The sequence below is a fragment of the Aedes aegypti genome, chromosome 2, assembly GCF_002204515.2.
Source record: "Aedes aegypti strain LVP_AGWG chromosome 2, AaegL5.0 Primary Assembly, whole genome shotgun sequence".
Classification (NCBI taxonomy): Eukaryota; Metazoa; Arthropoda; class Insecta; order Diptera; family Culicidae; genus Aedes; species Aedes aegypti.
In genome coordinates, this window is record NC_035108.1 from 198,768,206 (window position 1) to 198,796,149 (window position 27,944).

Consider the following 27,944-nt stretch of genomic DNA (forward strand, 5'->3'; position numbering starts at 1 on the left):
TTGCGGGTGAAAAATAGTTTATTGGAAGTTAGAAAGATAAGATACAGTTTGTAACATGGCACACATAGAGAAAGATATATTAATGTCCTGGTGACTAATATTCAAGGCACTTGAGGCTGTCACCGTACTGCACATAACCGCAAGTTTGTAACATTTTTATAAACATTCTGTTTGGGGTCCACGTGTTTGATTTGAATGAATAATGTGAAAAATTACCTTTTTTTATTTCAGTAAACATTGATTCTTTGGAAGTCTGATATTTGTTGATTAGGTATCATCGTGGAAATTACTTTTTCGACAAACAAGCAAATGTTACATACATGCAATTATGAGTAGCGCATACTTTATGTCATCTCAATATTTCAATATTGTCTTACTATTTCTACAACAGTTTGGGAATTTTATCCATTACGTACCGTAAATTCGGGTGAAATTGATCAGTAGGGTGAAATTGATCACCGTGTCACTCGATTTTATTTCTTCCTAATGGAGCACAAATATCAATGTAACCTGCAGTAAATGAACCTTGTTTGACGTAAGTATTGTCAAATTGTGTGTTGCGTAGTTTTTTGCGTTAAAGAATGTGTATTTCTATGAAAATAATGAAAAATTCCAAAATCATGTTTGGTGCAGTGTTGACTAACATCTCTAAACTTCTAGTTCTAGACAAGGATTTGAACATGGTATAATCCTGAAAGTTTGTGAGGATAATTAAGATATATCCCCAAACCAGATTTCATAACCAAAACTCGTACCAATTCGCCCATTTGATTGAAATAATTGAATTTCTGTTAGATATCAGGAAATTCCTTAGGAAATTGCATACATTTAGGCGTTTTCTGTGGAATTCTTGAAATTTAATTATTAATTATTTCGATAAATATTGTATTGTTAAGAATTTAGCAAGCATATTCGGATTCCGGGAGCTCAAATTTATTATGTAGAGTTGTTTTGAAAACTAACAATTATCGCATTGATAAGTGATCAATTTCACCCCGAAATGACATCACCCGATTTTTTATTTTAGAGATATTTTTTAGCACTAAAATTACTTTTGGTAGAAAATTTCGGTACTAGAGCCAATGAGGCTCACCTTCGTACTTGTTTTTCCGCATTCAGTTGTTTGGCATTGCCAACATTATAGAAATCAGACAAGAAAAACCCTGAAAAATGATCAATTTCACCCGAAATTACGGTACTGAATTTGAAAATTACTGGCCATATTTTTGAGTAGTGTCTACCATACGAGGGATATTGGGTAGGAATAAATGAATAAATTATGACAAATTCAATTCTTGAAGGCTGAGCTTGTTATCATACTTTGATTTCAAAGATCTCATAGAACTGGAGACACAAAATTTCTCTTGGAATAACATGTCAATATCAGAGCTAGTTATTTGAAAAACAATTTAAAAACTTGTCGTTTTGTATTTTTTTTTTCTAAAAGTTATTTCAGAGATTTTATTTTGTTAATTTTTCAGTTAAGTTCAGTTTTCAAGTTAATCACCTGCACTTGAGATGGTTTTATATGTGGTATGAAAAGGCCAGCACCTACTACAAATTTGAAAAAGTCACTGGGATTGATCGTTTATTGCACTGCTGCACTATTTTAGATAAATGCCAATTGCCATAATGCACAGACAAACAGACGTAGCACTCTTATCGTATTTCATTTTACACAATTTTTACTGACGGGTTGAAATTGTAGTTGGTTTGAATGTGTTTGTCTATTTGTCCGTGGAGTAGAATTCAATGAATAAATGAAAAAAGTTTTTGTTTAGTCTGTTCCTTGCAAGCGAAGCCAAAAGTCGTCATCATAGGTAAACCGGAAAATCGTGTTTTGTCATCGTAGTCGTAATCCAAAAATCATTAGTCCGTTATACGAATGCAAAAAGTCAATTCTTCATCGCGTTAATCGTGAGGCAGTGTAAATTCAGATTATTAGTTTCTCTTAAAGTAAAAATTAAATGGTAGGGCAAACACCGGTTTGGACGTTTCCTACCGACATTTTTGGTGTGATTTGCTCCTGCTGGTTGCGGATTACCACATTACGGATGCAACCCTGGTAGGGTTCACGAGCCGTGAGACCTCGGATCTGAAATACGTAAGTAAAATAATTGTAGTTTAATGATTATAATTCATGATCAAATTGAAAAACCTACCCTCTGAAGATGAGGATGTCCTCCGAGGAACAGTGGTCTGGTGGTGTCCGTCGATCCAGATCGGGCATCTCCAATCGCCGGGTTGGAGCTGACGTCATTTACCTTGATGGTAATAACGTAGAACGACTTGATCGCCGTAATTGTACGCCACTGGCCGTCACACAGATTTTCACTTGGATCTGGTATGTACATAGCAGTGAACGGTTCATCTCCGTTGTTGACCGTTAAGCTGATGTTTCCATTGACCAGCTCCAGTACGAAGAAGGCACGTTTACCATGGACGGACATCAGCAAACCAGTCGTTGATCGTGGTTTGATATCCATGCTGACGGTTAACTCGGTGCCCACCTTGAATTTTTCTCTTAGTTTCACGAAACCACCTCCCTTGCCGAAGAACAATCCAGTCTCTATTTGTGAAGAGCATGGGATGGTTTGTGTTATGTTGGAAGGTGTACCAAGAGGTCTGTTGAACGCTTGAATATCCATGATGCAACCAACAAATTGGTCACGCTCTAAAATGTTTTTGTCTATCTTCAGATTAAGAGCAACATCCTCGTAATGTTCGCCACCAGAGACACCTCCAACAAAGAATGGAGCCTGAACTTGCATAGTTCTGGTATTACCTGCCGACTCTCCATGAACTTCATCTTCGCTATCGACGACCAATTTGCCCTTGTTATGGAAGCGTGAGAAGTGCACAGTGTGCCATTCATTGTCGTCATATCTTCGCTCTGAGCTGATATTAGCCGATCCGGAACCACAGTTGAACGAATGGAACACTTTTCCTTCCCGCAGATACAAAGCGATGAAATCGGTGTGTCGAGAATCAGCTGCATAGAACAGAACTCCTTCGGAGAATTCTGTTTTGAAGGAAAGTGAGAACTCGTATTGCTTCTTAATCTTCTGTGGAATTTCGTTGAACTCAATATGACTGAATGGTCCGGTACCAAAGCGGTAACCAGCATCAAAGTCAACGTCTTGGTCGGGTACGATTGGAAGTTTACATGTGGGTTCTGGTTTTTCGGGCGGTGGTCTAGGACGTTTGGTTGTGGTAGTTGAAGTTGTTGTAGACTGTGTTGTCGTGGCTGGCGTCATCGTAGTGATTTCATGCAGATCCGGCAATTCCTCTTTGTCTTCCCAGGTCTCCGTGGTATCTGGCTCAATTTCATTTTCTCTGTCTTCTGGTTTACGGTCATCAGTATCAATTCTCGATGTGAATACAACCGGTTCACTTCCTCCATCCGGATAGTATAGAGGAACTTCGCTCGGGCCGACAGCAAAGATGTCCTTCGAACATTGATCCAGAACAGCTGATTTCTTGTCCTTCAGATTCGCAAAGTTTACTATCTGTCCATTAACCGTAACATCTCGAATACATCCCCAGAAGTATGCTGGAGTAGCGATAGCATACTTTGGAGTAACGAAGTTCTTTGGTAAACCTCCAAAGTAAATCTCGCCGCTTACAATGTCCAATGGTCGAGGTTCTTCATCAGAAACAAATGGATCGCTGTCATCAACTACCAACGACCATCGATAGTTCTCTTGTGTTGCTGTAACAGCATGCCATTCACCGTCATTGTAGCGATGATTTCCAGTGGAAAGTTCTTTTCTCGAGCTTCTCAGAACCAATGCGCCATCCTCCAATGTCAATCCGAATGTTGCGCTTTGATCATCGTTTGCAGTGTAGAACAAAACTCCATAGGCTTGGTGTGTCTTGAACTTCATGTTAACCTGAAGGCCGTTGGCTGATGCAACTCCCGGTTGGCTTACGTATCCGAATTGGTGCGGTGGGAACGAGAGTAGTGATGAGAATTTCATTGGACATCCTGGACGTATATCCAAAGCCTTTTGATTAATACTCAAATCCACCTTAGTTCCCAAGATGTACACATCGTCGATGCATCCATCGAAGCCCTTTGTCGTCACCTCTGAGTGATTGATCTTGCCTGGATATCCACCGAAGAACATAGATTCGGATATCTTCAACGGTTCAACAGTTCTATCAGCCTGCGCGTTAGATGCCTCCTGATATACTACATTGCCATCAACTGTCAGTTTTCCAATAGCTCCATCCCGTTCTGCTGAAACAGTATGCCAAGCATCATCGTTGAAACCGTGACCAGAACCAATTGTTACAATTTCTGCATGTTGACCAAGTTTGAACTGGAAGACAATTCGTCCATCCTTCATCTCAATTGAAATGAAATGTCTATTTCTACCAGCATAGAATAGCAAGCCATCTTGCGAATCTTGAGTTGCCTTGAATCTGAACTGAATGTGTGAACGGTGCTTAAACGAATATGACTTTGCATCCACCATAACATATCCATTACCACCGAAACGGAATCCTGTTGTTGGCTTATCCTCATCCAGCAGCTTATCTCGCTCTCTTCCTCCTTGTACGTTTTGTGCTTGTACAAAGTTCCATAGCCCAACGTGTTCTCCTCCAACTTGCAAGTCTTGAATTTGTCCATCGAATCCACCTGATTTAACATCATTGGGCATATTGTACTCTGGTGGATACCCTCCAACGAATAGTTTACTGTTCTGATCTACGTTGAACACATTGTAAGCCCCCGGAAGAGTCTGCTCTTTAGGATGGATCATCTCTGTTCCATTCTCTAGCTCTTCTCGGATAGTTAGTTTGACATTGTTTCCGCTTCGATCAATAATAGCCTGATACCATTTATCATCTGCTACGTATTTTGGATTGATCACCTTCTCTGGATCATTACCCAAGTCGATGGACAAAACTGGATAACCATTTTCAATTTCCAAAGCCATGTAATCATCACGTGAACTCTTCTTTGCATCCGGTTTCACTTCGTTACCCAAATATAATAGGAAGCCTTCCGGTTTGTTTGTCTTGAAATAGGCCGATACGGTTGAGTTGGAAGCCATTTGAGAAAGTACCTCTGGAGGTTTAACCTCCAATGTGGTGTTTGGATGGAACGTCATACCAAATTTGATGCTGTTGGCCAAAGATCTTGCACTAGCTATTTGTTTCTTGAGTGATTCCAAACGATCGCCAATGTCGCTCACCATTGAATCTATCATGTCTTGTTTCTGTTCCACTTCGTCCACCATCATTGAAACTTTCGGAATCATGTTCTTATACTGGTCAATCTGACTTGCGGCCATCTGGATACTTTTGTTAGTTCTATCGATTTCCTGTGGAAGTTGTCTAGCCAAGTACGAGCTCTTCGGTAGATCCGTTATGATTGGATCCAAGATTTTGATAGCATTTTGTGAATTTTCCTGGGCATCAATTGCCTGATCTCTAGCATTTTCCCAGTTATTTGTGTGAGATTCTTCTGGAATGCCGTCAAGAGACTGATTGATTGAGTACAATACATCATCGCTGTCTTTATTGGACGTCATTATATGATCTACAGTTCCAACAGACTTGTTGATGTGTGGTTCCAATTCGGACTGCAGGGAGAGCAATGATTTCATAGCATCGTTAAGCAACTCGCGTGAGTCACTGTCCGATTCTCCAGCACGTTCATCAACTCCCTTTGTCAATTCTGTAACATTCTGTGCCAGAACGTCAGCTTGATCTGCGTTCACTTTTGCTTCGTTAACTGCATCAACGATCTTGGAGTATGCCGTAGCCGCCTTCAAAGCAGTTTCAGAGTTTGCTGTCACATTAGAATAGTTAGCTGTTAGACGGGAGGCTTCATCCTTCAAGTTTGCGGCATAGTCCTTGGCAGTATCAATCTTCGGAACAAGATCCTGATACTCTCTGTCATTTTCGGGCAACTCTTGATCTACTTTACTGTTGAGTTGCTTCAGTTCAGAGTTGGCATGATCCAGCTCGGTGTGAGTTGTGAAAATATCCAGGCTTATCTTGGAGGAATCATCCAGCAGATTCTTAGCATTTTCAATGTTATCCTTAGCTTCCTTGTGCTGAGCGGCAACAGTTTCAAACTTAGAATCCAAAGCGCCATTGTTCTTGTTGTTCAACTTGGCTGTTGCACGACTTTCTTCTTCAATTTTAAGACTCCAGTTGTACAAATCCTCCAACTTAACATCGAATTCCCCAATGCTGTGCATGAGCTTGTTAAGCCTTTCCTGTTGACTGTGGACAGGAAGAGCAAACTCTTCTACCTTCGCAAGTAATTCAGTAGCGTTTTCTAGTTGAACGTTCAGACTTCCAGGGGTAGCTGAATACTGTTTGATCAGTTGAAGATAGTTGAGAGCTTCTGCATGGGCCTGCTCCAGTTTGTGAGTTTCGGACTTACCCAAGTTTTCAGCCAATTTCTCAACTTCGGAGATTGTGTTTCGAGTATTGATGTTCACAAACCGACATGAATCTAAAATGTCAGAAGATCCCTTCAACAAATCTCCGCTCTTTGATGATAGATCATTAACATCAGAATATTGAATGCGACGATCTAGGTTCTTTACATCCATCTCTAATGCTTCTACTTCTTGTCTTGGTGGATTAAGATTAACTCCATGTGGGTCTAGTTTTCGAACAGCGGGCTCGATCTCATCTACCAGATCATCGAAGTATTTCAATTTCTGAGATGTGTAATAATCATCTGCAACAGTTTTAATGTCTTGCAGGACCGGGTCGATAATTTCTTTCAGCTCATCAGTCACATCCAACAAAGCATGATGACATCCATCGCACTCCTGGCAGCCTGTGTCAGGGATCAATACCCAACGATACGGGCAAGAATCACACTTCTCCCCAACAACTCCAGACAAACACTCACATTGTCCAGTCAGTGCATTACATCCCAAACCTCTGGAGTAATCCGTGTTACAGGAACATGGTTGACACCCATCTTCAGTATAATTCCAGTAGCCTGGTTCGCATCGGTCACATTGTCGGCCAGTAACACCAGGTTTACAAGCACACTTTCCAGTATGATCATCGCACTGGGTGCTATTGGAAGCAATTCCACAATCACATGGCGTGCATCCACGTCCGGATTCGAAGTCATAGTGATCATCCTCACAGCGATCACACTTCTCACCAATTACATTCGGGTAACAGTTACAGGTACCTATGAAATTATCGCAATGTTCTGTTCCTACAGCGTCACAAATACAGCTCTGACAATCCTTCAGATTGACTGCGTCTCCATAAAATCCAGGCGCACACAAATTGCAAGCTCGGCCAAAAGTGTTGTTCAGACAAAGTAAACATTCACCTGACACAGAATCGCAAGATCCGGGTTCTTCCGGGTTGATATTACCGGAGCATTCACATTGTCTGCACACTTCACCTTCCACTTCAGGCTGTCCGAAGAATCCAGGAGCACAACTTTGGCATTTCTCGCCAGTGTAACCAGGTTTACATTCGCAATGAATTTCATAGCCGTCCTCTGAAACGTCACAAGTGGTAGCAAAATTGTTGGAATCAACCGGCAGGGGGCAGGCGCATATCATGCAATCATTTGGAGAACCACGGGTAGCATTGCCGTAGTATCCTTCAACGCACAGCTCACAGTGATCGCCGGTAGTGTAGTGCTGACACTCGCTACATATGCCCGTGTTGCAATCGCAGGTTTCGGCATGACCATTACATTGACAGGGTACACAGTAGCCTCCATATGGCCCATTTGGATCACGGTAGTAGCCTGGAGCACAATCTTCACATGATAATCCGGTGTATCCTGGAGGACACGAACAGCGCTCTACGGATAACTCCTCATACATATTGTAATTTCCAGGATCATCATGAGCCATGGTCAAGCTTACATCGGAGACAACCGTAGACAAACCATTTTCCCAGTAGGAAGCACGAATGTAAATTGCCTTGAGATCTCTAAGCAGCACCATAAACTGTTCACGAGTCACAGGTCCTCCGGAAGCAGTCTGGAAGTTCGTCTCAACCATTTGAACTCGTCCGTTGAACAAAGTGTTCGACGCTGGCTGCTCAATGCTTTGATGAGTCACAACCATATTTTTACCTTCCAAAATAACGTCAGGTCCAATCAACGATGATCCAAACAATCCATTTGTATAGAAGATTTTGTACGTCAAATATCCACCATATGCTGTGATATGACTGTTTAAATCCAAGAGATGGTCCAACATGCCGAAATAAGCCAGGCCAGAAAGTAATTCTTCGTTGTCCACATCACTCAATGCTACTTCAGCTGATGTTTCGTTGATCATGATATCACCATGTACTATCCAAGGAGAAATTTGTGGCTTTCCACCTGATAATTTAATGGTGTTCAGTGATACATCCTTCATCATACTAACGTTGAAAGGTCGAAGGAAGGCCGTTTCGCAAACTGAAGTGTGTCCGAAGCAGAAACACTTTGTACAGCCCTCAGGATTCGAAGCCTGCAAATTGTACGTTCCATCCACACACTGATTACACTCCCGACCTTGAACATTTTTCTTGCAGAAGCAAGTTTCATCATTCTGGTCGCAGATCTCGAAGGTAGTTCCTCGGATATCACACTTACAAGGTTCACAATACGGGAAATTGAAGAATCCAAACTGGCAATGGTCACAAGATCGTCCAACCACGTTCGACTTACAATCGCACACGCCACTCTCCAAATCGCACTGAAGATTGTTGTTTGCAACACCCAATGGATGACAATTGCACTCCTCGCAGCCAATGATTTGATCATACCCGAAAGTATAAGGCATACATTGGTCACACTTTTCACCAGTTACACGATCTGGACATATGCACTCTCCGGTATCCTTCTGGCAAAGAGCCGTCGATGGACAATCGCAAGGCTTACAATCAGGGAATCCATAGTAGCCAGTCTTGCAAGCTTCACACTGACGCCCAATGATGAAAGGCTTACAATCACATTGACCTCCGAACTGTTCGCACTCAAAGCTATTAGAACCGTAGTAATCGCAATTACACGGCAAGGCACCGGTATTGTAGTCTGCTGTGAGCGAGAAAACAGCTTCCTTACAAAAATCACTTGCGTTCAGCTGAATGTGGAAATGATCTTGGCCACATTTTTGGATGAATTCCTTGGTTTGATCAAAGGTTTCTTCTTGGAGGAGATCTTCATGGAATTGATCAGCTGGAACCAACAGAATGTAATCAAGCCAAACTCCCTTCGTGACACTGCTCAACAAAGTGAAGTCAAACGTATCGTCCAAATCGAACCAGATGTATCCATTATCTTGTTTCAATACTTCACGGCAACCTGAGTTAGCAGGGCAATGCCTTAGTAGTAGTTTACCATCGTAGTTCTGTCGGTCGTTCTCGATTCTATATTGAATGTTGAACGTAGGATGGTTTGGTTGATAGAATTTCACAATAACCACATAACGATCGGGATGCGAAACCTTGGCCTTAATGTTAAGAGCCGGTTCATCCTTATCCAAGTAGATGAGTTTAGTCGATTCGTCTGAAAGATCGCTGGGATTGGTCTCAGCAATGCGTTCATCATTGTCTGATTCGAACTCAATCTTTTTCGAGTCTGGAGCAGTCCGATAAGTAGTGACTACACATTTTCCCTTCTGCATAATGCAAACTGGATTAGGGCTGATATAATCGGTGGACCATTCTTCGTATGGAATAGCGGTAATGGATTTGATGGCAACCGCTCCAGTAGGTTCTTGGCTAGAAACGGTTATTGGTTTTCGGTTATTGGGGTCAATGTAGAATACCTTTTCACGGGATTCTTTATCGATCACTGGTTGACGGCAAACTGTTGTGTAGGTACAAGGATATGCTGTAGCAGTGCCATCTTGTTCAATGTCTCCCATTTGATTGATTTGAAGAACGGAAATTTCTGGGTAGTTTCGATTGGTGATATAGTCTACAACCAAGACGTAGCGACCAGGTCGTGGCACATCCAATGCGTAGCTAAGCTCATTCTGATCGACCGTCAGTAGCGGGAGATTTTCTTCTTTGATGATATCCAAGTGCTCGTAGTCCTTGAAATATTCTCCTGGTTTGAACGAATCATCTCCTTCTACGATGTGTGCTTCCACTTGTGGTTTGAATTCAATAATATTCGGATACTTGAAATGACGACACAACTCTAGATCGGTAAACTCACAAGGATTCTCAATCTTCTTGGTCAAAATCGAAGCTTCATAGTATGCGGCCGGAAGTAGTACAAAATAATCCAAGAAGACATTCTTTTCAGTTTTGATGCCAATTGTGTACCGCCCGGGGTCCAACACTACAGGAGATGGTATTTCACCCTTTGCCCCTGAGACAGTAACAAACTCAGGATACGAGTTTGGCTTAAATAGAACCTTTGCCTTTTGTTCAAGTTCTGTAGGATTATCCGGAGTTATAAGAATCTGGGCAATTACGTTCTCTGACGTTGGGTTTTTGTATCGAATGACCAAACGGTAGACAGATGATTTATGGATCGCAACTTCATTGATGACTTCGTTTTGCAAACCAGAGAACACTGCGTAGCCTCGTTTGCTGAACTCTGGGAATACATCTTCATGGAATTGATAGCGTACTTGAGCTCCTGATGGTGTGTATCCATCTTCATACTCATATTGGAATTGGTACAAAGTTGGGAAGTAATGAGTTGTTAAAGGATATGTGCAAGTACGACCGGTGACCCTAGGGTGACATTTACATTGACCAGTTTCCTTATTACAGACATTATTGGCTGATCCTCCAATATCACAACCACAGTCTTTGCATCCGAACAAACTAGCACCAAAAAGATCAAAAGTACCATCTTTACATTCTGAACATTGACGACCTGTTACTGAGGGTTTACACGCACATTGACCAGATTTGGTATCACATGTATCCAAGGCTCCGATTGTTCCATCGATGAAACATTCACAATCCTGACATCCATGAGGATTACTGGCATTCAAATTCCAGTATAACGGTCTACATTTATCGCAAATTCTACCATGAACCCTTTCCTTGCACTGACATAGTTCTCCAGCAGGCACCGATCCACAACCTGCGAACTTTGCGATAACTCCAGCTGGATCGCAATTACACTCTTCACAAGCGGGGAAATTGTAAAAACTCTCCTTGCACTGGTTGCAGGTCTTCCCATCGAAGTTATACGCACACTGACACTGTCCTTCATTGTTACAAGATAAACCAATAGATCCATGGACGTCACAATTACACGGCAAACATTCCGGATATTGGTAGTATCCAGGAAGACACATGGTACACTGTCTTCCTGAGAAATTCGGAAGACATGAACATTTTCCAGTCACATCACAAACCGTAGATACGCTTCCTGCTCCTGAACAGTTACAGGGAACACAATCCGGGTAATTGTAGTAGCCGGGGATACACTGGTCACATCGAGGACCTCCGTAGCCTTCTCGACAGAGACACTGGCCATTGCCTTTATCGCACACTCCATCTAGCGTTCCACGACTGTCGCAATTACAATCTGAAGGATGAAACAATAGTTACCTCGCGAATTTGATATTGAACACGTGTGTGTGTGTACGCGTATTACTTACAAGTACACGATGGGTAGTTGTAGAATCCATTCTTGCATTTTTCGCAATGTTGACCAGCGAAATTCGGCTTACACTGGCACTGTCCCGATCCAAAGTCGCAAACATCGCTAACCGAACCGATTTCATTACACCCACAAGCTGCAAATTTGGAAAATTTAGTACATACAAGCATTTTTGGTTCGTCGTTTTCGGCTTACGTTCACATTCCGGGAAGTCGTAATATCCATTGGCACATTGTTTGCAATGAGCACCTCCAAAATTCGGTTTGCAGGGACATTCTCCATTGATGGCTTCGCAGTGGTAACCAATGGTTCCATTCAGATTGCACTCGCATGGACGACAGTTCGGGTATCCAAAGTGTCCGTACGAACATGAATCACAATTTGGAGGATTGAACTCTGGACGGCATTCACAACGACCCGTTTCTTCCTCACAGTTACCAGTAGAATAGAAATGATCGCAATTACAGGCTGAAAACGGTGGACAATTAAATGTTGATCGGTAATATTTGAGCGGCTGAACTTACGTTGACAAACGTCCACTTCATCCCAGCGCTTCCCATATGGGCGGTAGAACGTATTCTTGCACTTGTTACAATTGATGCCTTCAGTATTGTGCTGACAGTTCTGACAAACGCCACCACCTTCATAGTTCCCGTGAATATCCAACGAAAGTTGCTTCTCATCAATTTCTTCCGAATAAATACATTCGTTAGAATGGCCGTGACAATTACAGGCTGAAAATGTACAAAATCGGACGTCTGAGTTTGGCTAGTTCAGTGACATATTTTATGAAAAAAATCGTACGTTCACATTGGAAGGGACGGGCGTTCGTGTTCTGACGCCACTTCTTCTGCTCGAATCCTGGGCAACATTCAGCGCACTGAATACCACACGTGTTGTGTTGGCACTGACAAGCCAAGATTCGAGTTGTCAAGCGATGGTCCTTATGGACATTACAGGTATTGGCGTGTCCGTTACACATGCAACGACCTCCGATCGAAATATCCTTGATCGAGTAGAAGTACTGCGGAGAGGAACGAAAATTTTATTAGTGTTCCAAAGATCTTAAAATCTCAAAGCAACTCACTCTTCTGGTAACGGTAGGATCTTGCCGTGCAACTGACATCAAATGTCCCAAAAGATTCTTCGTACGCAACAGCCGGATTCGTACGTTGGTTGCGCGAGTCCATTCTTGAAGTGCAGTCGAATTGAAGTAGTTGTTGGCCGAAGGACGGTTGTTCAGCAACATCACAGGGATCTGTAATCATCAATGCAAAAAAATCATTAGTCGATCTCTACTTTGAACCAACTTCTGCTGCTCGATTCGCGCTACATTCACCACGATGTTCGTGAAGTTGCCTATCCATTAGGCGCAAACCGTTCACCACTCATCGCCACTTACCTCACCATTCTCCAGCGGGACAATCTTCGAGTATTCGGTTGTGCAGATCACATCATCGTCGTTCATGATCGGTCGTAAGCTGTCGCGCCCAAAATAGGTTTCGCAATCGGCGGGCGAATCGGAAAAGTGCTGCCACGGTAGCCACGTTTTGCCATAATCGATCGATTTTTCCAGGGTCCACAGTCCGGGACGGGGCGAGTTGCCCATACGGATGAACAGATACGCCACATGGAATTCCTAGAGGAAGTAAAGTCGTGTCAGATGGTTCTAAATGAGCCGGACAACGCGACAATAGATGTAATGTGTAGTTGACTAGCGTGGGTAGGCTAGTTGATATTTAATTGTTGATCCGTTTTATCAATGTAAACTTGAGCGTTTAAATTAAACTGCTGATGCTGCAGTAGATCATATTGCGGTGCAGTTTTATCTACCATACACATTGTTTGCATATGTACTGTACTCATGAGGTCAGCATAAGAAATTGAATGCAAAATGAGTACTCAGAAGAAGAAATTTTGCACTATGAATGACGGTACGCGTGTAAATGATTTTCAGCTCACAATATGGAATTTTGATATAAACTTTATACATTTAAGAATTCTTGAAGGCATGAGGAATATTTGGTAATATTTAATTTTCTTAGATGCAAAAACATACATGTGTTGGCAATTTATAGAGATTCATTCTAGGATTTCTGCATTGGTTTATCTAGCAATTCCATCGCGGATTGCACAAGGAATACGTCATGGATTCCTTCAAATATTCATCTCGAGTTCAAGTGCAAATTATCGCTATAGTACCAGTTATGACAATAGTGGGCACAAAAAGCGATTTATATCAGAAGGCCGGCTCCAAAGGCACGTTCCCCAACAGTTGGGAGATTTGCACCGAAATGTATGTTTTCGTCCGGTAAAACTAATCAACCGATGAATTGTTATTGCCGAGTGAGATGAAATGAACAAATTTAGATGATTGGCAATAAAATTTACCGTTTTATGTTGTAAATCTTGTTATATCCACTAGGGCGATAACTGGTACAAAGAGTGTATGATAACCCAATTGTGGCCAAATACCCTGGAATTGTTTTGTATAAATGTTTATCCAGTAAAATACAAGAAATAAAGCTACTTTACGGGTTACTTCCATGACAAGACGGTTCGGTAAGACATTATCTTTAAGGAATCATTTCATTTATATCCTGGGAATTATTTCAAGGATTTTTTCAGAGTTTCATCCAGGAATTCTTACAGAAATACTTCAAGTAACTTCAAGGATTACTGTAGAGGTTACTCAAGTGAGTCATGAAGTATTCCTACAAATATTTCACCTGGAGCTCCTGCAGTGATTTCTGAAGAATGTTTTCTAGATTTACGTTTGAGAATTCCTTCCAAGATTTTTTATAAAATTTCTCCTGGGTCTCCTACAAGTTTTGCTTTTGAAATTGTACCAGAAAATAACGCTCAAAGTTTGAATTTGCTGACCGATAAAAGGCGGAGGAAGGAGCACCTTCAGCAATTGTTGAACGGTAAAAATGGAAATGTAGCGAGAAACAGTTTAAGGCAGCGTACGATTCAGTGAAAATCAATGAGCTGTGGCAGATAATGTCCGGACATGATTTTCCGGCGAAATTAATTAGGCTGGATGGTTCGAAATTAAGTGTTCGGATTGCAGACGAGGTGTAATTCAAGCCACAAGCTGAAAATCTATAATTAATACATTTCAACCATTAATATTTCAAAACCTGACGTGCTATGGCATTTCTGAAAATGACAATAAATTCAGCGACCTCAAATTCAGAAAATTGCGATATTTTGCTTGAGACAAATATTTTTTCCACTGTGTAATTTTTGCAGTGAACTCTGAAGAAAATAAATAATTTAGAAATGTCAATAATGTTCACTCTATAATTTCTTGTGAAGCTCATTGAGAAATCTATATAAAATCATTTGAAAGATTTTTTAGAGACATTTATTAAATTAATAGAATTAATGAGAAATCCTTGTGATTAAAAAAGGGTAGGCTGGGGTACTAGTACCAGTAGCAGAGTAAGTAATCGTTGCAACATTGAAACATCGAAAAGGAATCTTAGAGATATCTCTAATATTTCAAAAACAAACGAAATTGATTCCTAGATGATAATAATTATCTAGAGGGTTCTTGCTTTGTAAGAGAGGTATTACAAGCTTCTTAAAAAGCCTTGAAATTTTTCTGGCGATATTTTATTAACAAATCTCGGATCGGATCGTTGATACTCCATTTTCATGTACCGTCAAACGGGGTATCTTGCAACAGAGCTGAAACTTGCCGAAACCGAAATGACGTTTCGTTTAGCATTGAGTTAAACTATTATAATTTATTCCGTTTATTTACCTTAGGTGAACAACAGAAGATTTTGGCGAGGGTTTGGGTATTGTTTCTTTTTTGGTTGGTTTCTGGAGGTGAAATAGTTATTTACAGTCGAAGCTCGTTATAGCGACATCGCAAGGGACCGTCGGTATACGGAGATGTCGCTATAAAATCGTCGTTATAAAGAAGTTGGTTGTCGTTATGGAGCATGGAGGAATAAAACGATCATAATATGTACTTAAATAGCTAAACTAATGTCGTTATATCGAGTTACTATTGTGTTATATTACAAATGTCGCAATAGAGAACGGTCGAAACAGAGAAATGTCGCTATAAAAGTTGAAATTAGTATGGGAATTTGAAAAGACCATTGGAAATGTCGTTATAGAGAGATTTGTCGCTATAAAAGTTGTAGTTATAACGAGCTTCGACTGTATGCAACAAGTTGCAAAATGATGATTTTTTCAGCATAATTTTGAACACGGCACGCCGAGTTGGATAAATACAACGAGTGCTGAAAAATCGCAACGAGTTGCATACAACATTTTTTGCTATTTCGAAAAATGCCGTTTCGACTGGATGAACTCTGAAAGCACCAACAAAAATTTCAAAAGAACCCACATGGGCATACAGCCATGCGTAGTAGCAGTATTTTTCAATCACGCAGGCTGTGATACAGTTGTACCTATGAATGTCAAAAATTTTCTCGCTACCATTGCACAATGGACCGAATCGACAATTTAGCCGGAAAAAAGTGTTTTCTCTGTTCTCGTCGATTTTAGACGTTCTATGTCTTCAGAGAAGTTATTCGTAATTAAGTTTTGCATCTTTTAAGAAACAAGTTGAATAGAGTGGCCCTTATTTAAGTTAAAATTTTGACTCAAACTTTTTTGTTTGATGAAATTTGTGGTTGTGCTCTTCTACAAACTTTTAGAAAATGTTATTTTGAACAAGTTTGATCTAACTCTTCATTTGAGCTAAGTAAATTGATTTTGAAAGTTTTAACTCAGGGTGGACCCAAAAATCAGTTAGTTTGTTCTAACTTTTTTATTTTCAGTTTTACGTGAAAGTATTCAGAAGAGTTGCTTACACATTTTTGCTGAACAATTTTTCTTTGAGTGGCATTCGAAAGGTCATACAATAGGCAACTTTTGCTGTAAAAACTGTGAGAAAGTAATTTTTGTAAATTAAGAAAATTCACTTCAAAAATACACTTAAAAAAACTCGAAATTCGCTTGTAACTTAAAAGATTTCAAAGTTAACGGAGTGCTGTCTTCAGCAAAGTTGTAGAATTAAACTAGATCTACAACTTTTCCATGCATTACTTTTTAGAGAAATGTGAAACAAAAAAATGTTGACGGGGTTGGTGGTCCGATGGCTACCGCTTCTGCTTCATATGCAGAAGGTCATGGGTTCAATCCCAGGCCCGTCCCTTTCCTCGTACATTGTAGTTGTATATCTCTCACTTGCTTCTATCTTCCATTCTAAATATATCACACTCAAAGTATTCGTTCATAGCAAAACGCTAGAACCAGAGACGGACAAGAAACCGTTTCCCTAACGCTTCCTACTTCCACGCGCACGCCTTTCTTACGCCTGATACATAGGCAGTCTGCTAACCACAAAAGCAAACCTCTCTGCCATGCCTTTACCCCAATCCATACACTCCCGCATGAACTGACGTGGATGCAGTGGAATATACGGTCTACGTGGGAGTCAGTTCAGTGCATCATCAATTCCTCCCCTTTCCCTCATTGGTCTGCATTCTGACGTGGCAGGTGCCATTGTTGCCTAAAAATAGAAGATCACCAGCACTTATACACTGAGGATGCCTGTTAGTCCCAAGCAGTCATTCGGGTTGGTTCCTTGTGTAAGTGCAGCTGATCTGGCGATACTGGAGTGCATCCACGGGCGGCCAATCAAGCTCAAGCTCAAGCTCAAATGTGAAACAAAAAATGTAGAGCATTGGTATCATGCATAATGCATATCTATATGGCAGCGTCCATTTATTACGTAACGCTAAAATTTGAAATTTGTGACCCCCCCTCCCCCCCTCCGTTACGCTTTTTGTATGAAAAATTTCAAATTTTTGTATGAGCCGTAACGCTTGAGCCTACTCCCCCCTCCCCCTAGAGCGTTACGTAATTTGTGGATGCCGCCTATTCCCTATTAGAGGAATGAACAGGTAAGAAAACACAGGCAGTAGCTGACTACAAATGCTGGACGATCGAATCGCCAAGCTGTGTCGGAAACTGATCGCAGAGTCTACATCCTCTAGTTAAGTGACTCGCCGTGTAAACCAAATGGAAAGTTACTTAGCTGGAGTCGAGAATTGTCACCTCACCTCACACCAGTCGTAGAATAAACTCAAGAATCAGATGCAATTGTGCTTGTTCTGTGCGGCATGTAAGGCGAGACGAGTCGGTGAGGTGTCACTCGCTTCCATTTGATTAACATTAGTCGCCTCACGTCACCCGAGGATAGAATGACTCGTCTCGACTGGGACTGAGACACTGGGTTATTCGGTTGACGCCTACCAAAACAGTACTGAAAAGTTCTACTTTTCAGCACCAAAAATACACTTTTCAGCACTGTTTCCATTGGTTGGAAAAGTAGGCCTTCTCAATGAAAAGTTGATTGATTTGCAACGGAATTGCAAAAATCATATTACACATTGGATTGTATGAAATTAATGCTGAAAAACGTTCCGCGTAGTACACAAATGGTAGAAATATTAAATTAATTAGCTCATCCCAGCCGAACACGTGGATTTTTTTCATAATTTCACCCATAATTTGTCCATCTTTACCACGCGTAATGAATTATTTAATTTAATAACCATGCGGATTGGATTACCGAACAGCTCAATATAAGTGTCAATTTATATGGTAGAAATATGTCTTTCGAGGTATTTGCTATCATTCACAGTACTTAGTAGTGTACAAATTGACAATATAAAAGTTTTGATAATTAAACACTGTAAACATTCAAAAACTTTTTTTACTGTCCTTGAGGGTTAACTTGAAACAGCAATTTTGATCTCAATTGTTTGATATTTCTTGCCGTTTGTCATCGAAAACACGTGAGAAGGCAAAATTGAACACATATTTATTGAGTAAATTTTTTTTTGTGCTCCAATCAATTCACTACACGTTTGATACTAATTATTAGAAAATTTGCGTAAACCGCATTATTATGAGATTCCGAAATGAATGAAAATAATGAATAATTTTGTAAATCTGTTTAAAAATTATGTTGGAGATCTGCCACTGGGAACTTTCTGCATAAAATATGATGAAAGCTGATGAAAGAACACCAACAGAGACCATTTTAAAACATACATATCAAAATGTGATACGTCGCTTTGATTTAAATATGTATAAAAAAAAGTTATGTTAAATACCATTGTATTTGTATAAAATTTGCATTAAACGTTTTAATGGCTTTCCAATAACTGTCAAGACTTACGATATGCTAGAATTTTGCCTTGTGACCACCCTATGCAATGTCAATGGAGTTTTCAATCGAATTGATTTAACACTCATAATTTAGCCTGTTTCTGAATATTGTCATGCTTTTACTGCATAAAATTATTGAATGATCATCATTACACGATATAAGATAAGTTTTTAATACTGTACTTCAGGTAGCATGTTACTCCACATCAAGGATAGCATTAAAAATGCATATTTGTCGTCTCTCCTGATCCCAGAAAACTAAATACTGATAAAATTGATACTGCATGGCATTCTTTACGTGGCGATTAGGGTACTAGATGGTTTTTGTCTCATCTGAATCCTCAAATTTTTAATAGCTTTGAAGTTGGAAATTGTTGCAAGTTACCCCGTTTGACGGTACTTGAATCATGTGACACATTGATCAATTTACCCCAATTTTAATGTACTTTACCATTTTTCAATCTAATGCGTATACGAACCTGTCCAAAGTCGATGGTCAAATTGACCTCGTTGTACTTCATGCCTCGCGATAGCGGCGGACTTTGCCACCAGTTTTCCGTTCCATCGGTGGCGTACTCGGCCGGGTGGCTCTTGTCCGGGATGCTGGGGTCACAAAAGTCACAAACCTGCACATGGGCGACGAATAGGACGAGAAAGTAAAAAAAAACTAAATTTAGTGAAATACATTTGTATGTAGCGATAGCGTTATCAGGCAGTCAGCGGCACATGAGACATGAACTATGCTCGTTTCCTGTCACCCATCGACGCAACGGTCGCCGATAAGGGAGCGAAAACGGTTAGAGAGATGTTCCACAGGCGTACAGTTTCTAAGTAGGACAATGTATTGAACCTTGTTGAATTAACACACGATCCAAAAATTTCAAACCATTCCAACGAAAAACTCACCTGTCCTTGAATGACCTGGTACTGGAATTGGTTCTGTTGCTCGTTTTCGGTGTTGGCTCCGACCAGTTTACAGTAAAGTTCGGGACCATCCGTGTCCACACCGCAAGTGGCCGATGCGGTGATCTTACGACCCTCGGCAAGGTTGAAGTACGGTGGCGTGAGTTCCGAGTGCACTGTTGCTATCGTTGCCGATAGTAGAAGTGCAATCGCCGTTAGGCGAACTCCACTACCACCCATCGTGCGATCTCGCGAAGAAGCGATCGATGGGGGCTTTTTGGGGTGGTCTATGTAGAATAGGAATGTGGATCAATATTATGTGGATAAACAGATTTTTACGAGTTAATAAATTGTGAAGATTTGCTGTCGGTTCAATAATATTCTAAACAAAAGGAAATAATTTATAGCTGATTATTCACTAGTAAAGTCATGATTTATCAGGAATTCAAAGATACAAAAACTAACAACTGCACACCTTAACATTTGATACGCTGTACCATCAACCTCTTTCCATCCGCTACACCACAGTTTCTCTTAGAGCACTTCATATCAGAACTGCTCAAACAATTGTTCTGTAGATACTCGCAAACAATGTTCTGAAATTTCACAAATCTCACTGTTAGTACCGAAATGTATGCAATTTTTTTAGATATAAGCACGCTATTCAACAATAAAGTTTTTATGAGCAAAAAACTATTCTTGTAGAGCTGTACGATTTTAAAAATGAGTTCAGTAGTTCACACAAAAGCTTACACAACATTTTCAAACTCAAAATTAGGCTTAGCACCATCGGGGTGTTTGACATTTCTAACAGTATTGCTTACACCTTCCAAAACTGTGAATATTTTTATGCAAAACTGACCTAAAAATAAAATAGTGCAAAGTCATCATTAGGCATCTATAAACTTGAAAACATGAATTCATGTGATGCTAACGAAACATTAGGTATCCTTGAAACGAAATGCTGTTTGGTACCGACCTGATCAAATTCACCCCAGTGATCAATTTGCCCCCGGATCACGGTACCAAAAAACGGGGTAACTGTAGAAGTTTTTTGGAAAAAAAATCTGTAGTCTGCTTTAAAGATTATTCAAACAAGTAAAGCTAAGTGTGCTGTTCCGCTCAAGAAAAGTAAAAATATCTGCGGAAGAAATAGTCAAGAAGTTTTCTACAGTGAGCTGCATTGGAAATTACATTTCTTTTCAACTACGTACTGCGATCGAATAAAAATGCCTTTCTTGACCATTTCTTGCAAGAAATTTTCCACGCATCGAGATAGGTGATTACTTTTCTATTGAAGTGCATACTTCGCTTAATCCTTAAAGATTATTAAACAAGTACTCTGCCTATAACTGCATATTTGCAACATTCGTCAAAAGTAGGCTAGGCAATGAGTGTGCATTTTATGGCAGTATGGGAAGACACTAAAATTTCTAAAAATTACAGATTTTAGTACCTTAATCGAAAGTATTTATCGTTTGATGACGTTCCATGGTTTTAAATCGAAATTGTCAAAAATGTCGACTGTGACAAAAATGCAGTTTCTGGGTAGTACTATAATATTAAAACAAATTCTGGTATCTTAGTTATACATTGCAGTTGAAAGTAACTTTCTCATATGAATGTTCGAACCAACACCTTTTGCATCGTAACATTCTTGTTATAATATATAAATATTAACAACTGGAAATGTTGTGGACAAGTATGAAGTTGGTGTCATCCCATATTAAAAATAAAGGCATAACAGTCTCTATATAAACTTTCAACCCAAATAATAACTGCAAATTTTTAGTTGCGTACAAGTTTATATTTTTTGCTGATAGATAGATGCAAAATCAATTATCTGTACGGTGACATGCAGATATGTACTAGAAAATTATGAACATTTGTATAGGGAAACAAACTGCAAACTTTGAGTTCTATTTTGTCAATGCCTACTTTTTCCATATGTGACAGTTATGCTTTTATGGTCAGTATATGTATGTAAACATATGAAAATCAGTAATCAAACTTCTTTTTAACATCACTGCAGTTGGAACTGGATTGGAGAATCTCAATAGGATTCAATAGAATTTATAGGAAAAATCACATACAAAAGTGATAAGGTTTTAGACGAATAGCTTTCTTTCGATTTAATCACTAGACTGATATATAAGCGAATAAAATGTTTGCACACTGGTACCATTTTGATGATTTCCGAATTAATAAATTTCCAGGCGAATAGTTGTTCAGCTTTGTCGAAGACACCAACTTTGCATCCAATGATTGGTTTGAGATATAAGCAAATAATATGATGGCCGTCTAGCGCCACCTTGGGAGTGTTTTCCGAACAACTATGTTTCTAAGCGAATAGATCGCATTTAGTTGAACACTTTTGTCAAAGACATCAATTTTGTATCGCATCATTGGACTGAGATAATATTTTTTTGGGTGAATAGATCTCATTTAGTTGAACATTTTGTCGATGATACCAACTTTGTATCTCATCACTGAAGTATATATATATATATATATATATATATATATATATATATATATATATATATATATATATATATATATATATATATATATATATATATATATATATATATATATATATATATATATATATATATATATATATATATATATATATATATATATATATATATATATATATATATATATATATATATATATATATATATATATATCTTATAAACAATTAAAATGTTTGACCGCTAGCTTCAAGTTCTGAGTGTTTTCTGAACTTATGTGGTTTTAGGTGGATAGATCTTATTGAGTTTATCAACTTTGTCACAGACACCAATTTTGTATCTCATCGCTGCACTGAGATGTAAACGAAGCAAATATTTGTACGCCCGAAAGTTGTTTCATATGTTGCTTCTATATGCGACATTTCTTGGTATCTATGCACCACCTGGTGAGCTAATTCTAAATTAAAACATTTACCAAGTGGAAGCCAGCAGTCCTGTAATCAGCTTTGCAGAAGAAAATTTCCTTCTAAACCTCCTTATTTTCAAGATATTTGCACTACAAGTACTATCCATTTTATAGGACGCTGGGCGTTCGGGGCTTCTGTCCCATTTAAAGGACGCTGGGCGGATATGGGTTAATCAAATCAATTTTCAATATGTGTAGGTATATCAAACCTCATCTCTCGGTTTCAACGTAAATAGCTCTGATACGAAGTGTCGTACTAATACTTTATACTTTTGCATTAGTTTTGCTCAACCGATGATCGGGGTACGAGCAACTTTAGGAAAGATCGGGTAACCAACCCCGGTGGGATCTTTGGTCGTGTGCAGACAGGGGAGGGGGGTTTGCTTTTGCTTTTGCCTTTGCAAACCTGGTGCGTCTGTACTCCATGTTCGGAGCGGCTCACAACAGCGTCTGTTCCCCATGTCAGGGGCGGCTGATCATCGTCCGTGTGCCAGAGAAGGACTCTAAGATAAACTGTGCACTATGGCCCTCTGAACATTTAGGGGGAATTGTCCTCCGGAAATCTAGGTGGTTGGTGTCAGTAACGAATAATCAACGAGAGAATACAAACCGGGACAATCGGCGAAGACCACAGTGACGTAAAGGGACTTGCGATTGGAATCTCGGTACGTGAAACTGCAAACCTCTCAACTTCATCGGGAGCACACGCATACTCGCCGACTTGCTGAAGGACCGCGGATTCGGCATCGTAGCGTTGCAGGAAGTGTGTTGGAAGGGATCAATGGTGCGAATGTTTAGAGATAACCACAACAGCTGTTATAGTGATGGCTGATATGCAGAGGCGCATGATCGGTTGGTGGCCGATCAATGAGAGAATATGCAAGTTTAGTATCAAAGGCCGGTTCTTCAATTTCAGCATAATAAACTTACACAGACCTCACTCCGGTAAAACTGATTATTATAAACCGTCTTACGCGCAGCTCGAATGCAAGTACGGCAGCTACCCAAGCCACTACGTCAAAATCATCATAGATATATAGAGATATAAACGTTCAGGCCGACAATGGTTTACATGCATGCCCTGATTCGCTACTCGCCACACCGTAACGCACATGCGCTAGTGTCTATGCACAAAAAATCTCTAAAAGGTAACCCGAAAAATATTTGTATGGTGAAATGCATCTTACGAATTATTTCTCAAAATTAGGAACTATTTTCGAAAAAATATTTGGTACCGGTTGTGTGTGATGATGGTGGCTATCACGCCTACCAAATATGTTTTCGATTAAAGCTTTCATTCACAAGATGTTTGATGTTGGATGCCTTTCCCCTTACAAAATATAATGAGGAAACTTCTGCTGATCAACTGTGAACAGGAGCAAAGCAAGTAATCCATTGGAAAGTTCAGCGCTCACCGGCTGACGAACGAAATAAGCCGTTTTTAACTTATTGATTTCGCCGCCTCCAAGAATATGGTCATTCGTAGCACCTACTTCCAGCACAGCCTCCCCTACCAATACACCTGGAGATCACCACAGCAGATAGAATCACAAATCGACCACGTTCTGATTGATGGACGGCACTTCTCCGACATTATCGACGCCAGGACCTATCGTGGCGCTAACATCGACTCTGACCACTATCTGGTGATGGTTAAACTATGCCGGAAGTTCTCCATCGTTAACAACGTACGGTATCGACGGCCACCCGGTATGACCTAGAGCGGCTTAAGCAACCGGATGTCGCAACTGCATACACGCACCACCTCGAGGCTGCGGTACCGGAATAGGGTGAGCTGGATGAAACCCCTCTTGAGGACTGTTGGAGAACAGTGAAAGCAGTCATCAACAATGCAGCTGAGAGCAACATGAGAGGGTTGGGTAAGTCGATGAACGATTGGTTCGACGAGGAATGTAGGCAGACGCTGGATGCGGTCATGCTGCAGCAAGGGACTCGGAAGAACGTGGAACGTTATAGACGGAAACGGCAAAAACAGACCCGCCTCTTTCGGGAGAAAAAGCGCCACCTGGAGGAGGCGGAGTGTGAGGAGTTATCAAGCGATAGTATCGACCACGAAGAACTATGGAAAATGGACAAGAACAGCTTTCCCCGGGAAGCTCACGAGACTGATAAGAGCAACTATGGTACTATGGAACTATGGAACTATGGAAGGTGTGCAAAATTGTGTGAAGTTTTCCGGCGAATATTCCAGTTCATTTGGGTCCCGCTGGGGACTACGACAAAGTGATAGACTTTCGTGCCTGTTGTTCAATATAAAGCTAGAAGGTGTTATGCGGAGAGCCGCACTTAACAGCCGGCGTACGATATTTACGAAACCCAGTCAATTTGTTTGCTTCACGGATGATATGGATATTGTCGGCCGAATATTTGAAAAGGTGGCAGACCTGTACGCGAGGCAGCGAATGTTGGACTGGTGGTGAATGCGATCAAGACAAAGTACATGGTAGTTGGTGAAGTCGAATGTGACAGGGACGATAGACAGGGATACGTTCGAGGTGGTCGACGAGTTCGTCTACCTTGGATCCTTGCTGACGGCTGACCAAATGTACCATGTTCCGCTCATAAGACCGGTAGTCCTCTACGAGCATGAAACGTGGACGATGCCCGAGGAGGACTTGCAAGCACTTTCGAACGTCGGTTACTAAGGACGATTTTTGGCGGTGTGCAGGAAAACAGTGTGTGGCGGTGAAGGAAGAACCATGAGCTCGCCTAATTCTACCACGAACCCCTGGGCTTCGTGGCCGTGCGATTATTGTTACCAAGCATTTAGTCGCATCGAGTCAAGGGGTGTTCGATTCCCGCTTCAATTCGGAAAACTTTTCGTCAGAAACGTATTTCAACTGTACCACTGGGCGTTGTATGCTAGTACGTTCTCTAGTGTGGTGCTTTCATCGAAGGACATAATCGACCACTGGAAGCATCAACGCGTCGGTGTCTCTTTTTTAACCCAGTATCCAGAAGGTGGCCAAAGCTGGAAGAATACGATGGGTTGGACATGTTGCAAGTATGCCGGACAGCAACCCTGCAAAGATGGTGTTCGCTTCGGATGCGGCCGGTACAAGAAAACGTGGAGCGCATCGAGCTAGGTGAGCAAATCAAGTGCGCATCGATTTGGCGAGCTTGGAGTAGAACCGAAGATGGAGCGCGAACCGAATATTTTGGCGTGAAATTGGATTTAGTGTTATTTGTTTGGTTGCCAACTAAATAAATGAAATTAAATGGGCTAAAATAAAATTTGAACGCAGTATACTTAAACGTTTGATTCTCGGTAAATTTTTCACCAATTTAAATTTGAAAAGAATCATGCTAAGAGCTTCAAAATTGGTTGGAAAATAACAAAGTTATGAAGACTTCAATGAAGGCTATATTTCATAACTAGAAAATTCACTTTCAAGTCGCTTGCGCCACCTCTCAATCTTAATATTTTTGGCTTGAAATTTAAGGTTTCCATTTATATGCGATTTGAATTCAGAAGAACATACGATTTTTTTTTGATACCCTATTGGACATTGGTACTTATCTATGCAATGCTCTGTTTACTTATATGAATGATTAGGTAGGGGTTTGTATCATATTAAAACTTATCAAAAGATTGGTCATGAGTAGAATCAACGAATTTATTTCAACAATCTTCAAGGGTCCAGTATTGCGAGATATTCTCTTAGAAATGATAAATTGATTTCCATTTACTCATGTAGAATCACATGAACAATCTCCAAGGAATTCTTGGAGGACCTTAACTTGCACACATTTTAACCTGTTTGAAATCAATAATGTGCTTAGAATACTGAGAAAGCATAATTTGTCAAAATTGTAAAAATGATTTCTACAAGTAGACTTCAAAACACAAAACCTCGTTTTACGAACTGATTCAATTTACAAATCAATTCAATTTACGAACTCCCGTTCTAGTACGTGAATTGAGGTTACAGTGTAATAAAGTAAAGACGAATGATAGTGGGTAAGTCTTCTGCATTACCAATTCTTTACAATAACGTGCCATTAAGAACTCGATCCAGCATCTACCATCCATCATCGACCGATGCATTCGATTACGCAATTGCTCCACGATAAGATGATCTCACAAAAATAAACACTGAATACCCATGTCTACCCCACAGCACATGTTGATCCTGCGATTTCAAATTCACATCTTCTGTTTACTTTAGCTAAACTCTTTCCACCCACATCCCTTCCCCCATCCGCTCCGATAAAGCCGGTCACACACATAATATTCCAACGCCCGTTGTAAAAATCCAGCACGTTTTGAACGTTCGCAACCGGTCGGTCCCTCGGTCATTTGGCAGCTAGATACGAGCATAAAATTCTAAATTTACACACATATGTTTCCACACGGTCGTCCAACCCAACGATCCACCAAACATCACATCATCGGCCATCAGCACACATTCCCAGAAAAAGCACCAACAACAGAAACAACGAAAAGATTAATACGATTCTGGCTGAGTTTCGCCTCTTTTACTCTTCCTCTACTACTTCTTGTTGATCGTTTTCCACATTTCTACGCTAAGTCACTTCCACTTCAGCTCCTCGAAGCATATTTAATACATTATAACTTTCTGGTTTCTTCGTTCCATTCACGGTTGCTTGTTCAAAAAAAGATTAAATGACGACGAAAAAAGCGACGGCGGCCCATGAATGCATCTTCATCAACTTTCCCATTCTCACTTGCTTCGTCAGGCTTGCCAGTTCTGAGGCGCTGATGATGATGATGAATGCACTTTGGTGCACTGGAAGGCTCAAATTAATCGAACGCATGCACTTTTGACCGACGCAAATTGCATGCTACTTTTTTTTCGTTGGTCCCACATTCTCATGCTTTCATGTGGTTTTGCACTACTCTGCTTGCGGATCGAGGTTCAGGAAGATCTTCCATGTGTTTCACTGAGATCATCACTAGTTTTCTCGAATACATCCGACTCTTGGTCTATTAATGTATTGACATGCATTTTAACATACCCAACAGCAAATCTTGCACAACTCCAAACCCACAGTAGCGTAGAAAACGTGATTAGCATATTAAAATCTTATTCGAAGATCTGAAAACTTCATCCATTACCTCCCCTGGATGGGCCTCTTCGCTTTAATTATCACCAAACCGCACTCAATGTGTTTAATATGTTTCACTCCTTTCAGCCAGATAGGCGGTTCCTCATTTGAATAATCTTCTTCAGTCAGTCTTAGCACTGTTGGCACCACCACTCACTATTTCTTCCTTATTTTTTCACGTCCGTTCGGTTCGGTCGTCAGCGCGCAACTGAAGATCTCT

General features: G+C 40.4%; 1 protein-coding gene across 1 annotated transcript; it reads right to left on the reverse strand.

The window, feature by feature from the left end:
* LOC5571044 (laminin subunit alpha) lies at positions 1–27,944 on the reverse strand. Its single transcript, XM_001659431.2, has 11 exons — positions 27,735–27,944; positions 19,691–19,974; positions 19,264–19,410; positions 12,981–13,217; positions 12,666–12,836; positions 12,383–12,602; positions 12,103–12,312; positions 11,774–12,046; positions 11,577–11,714; positions 2,163–11,503; positions 1–2,095 (listed from the first exon to the last, which is right to left on the reverse strand). The coding sequence occupies exons 2-11, from the start codon at positions 19,925–19,927 to the stop codon at positions 1,964–1,966; spliced, it is 11,106 nt and encodes a 3,701-aa protein (XP_001659481.2). The 5' UTR covers positions 19,928–19,974; positions 27,735–27,944; the 3' UTR covers positions 1–1,963.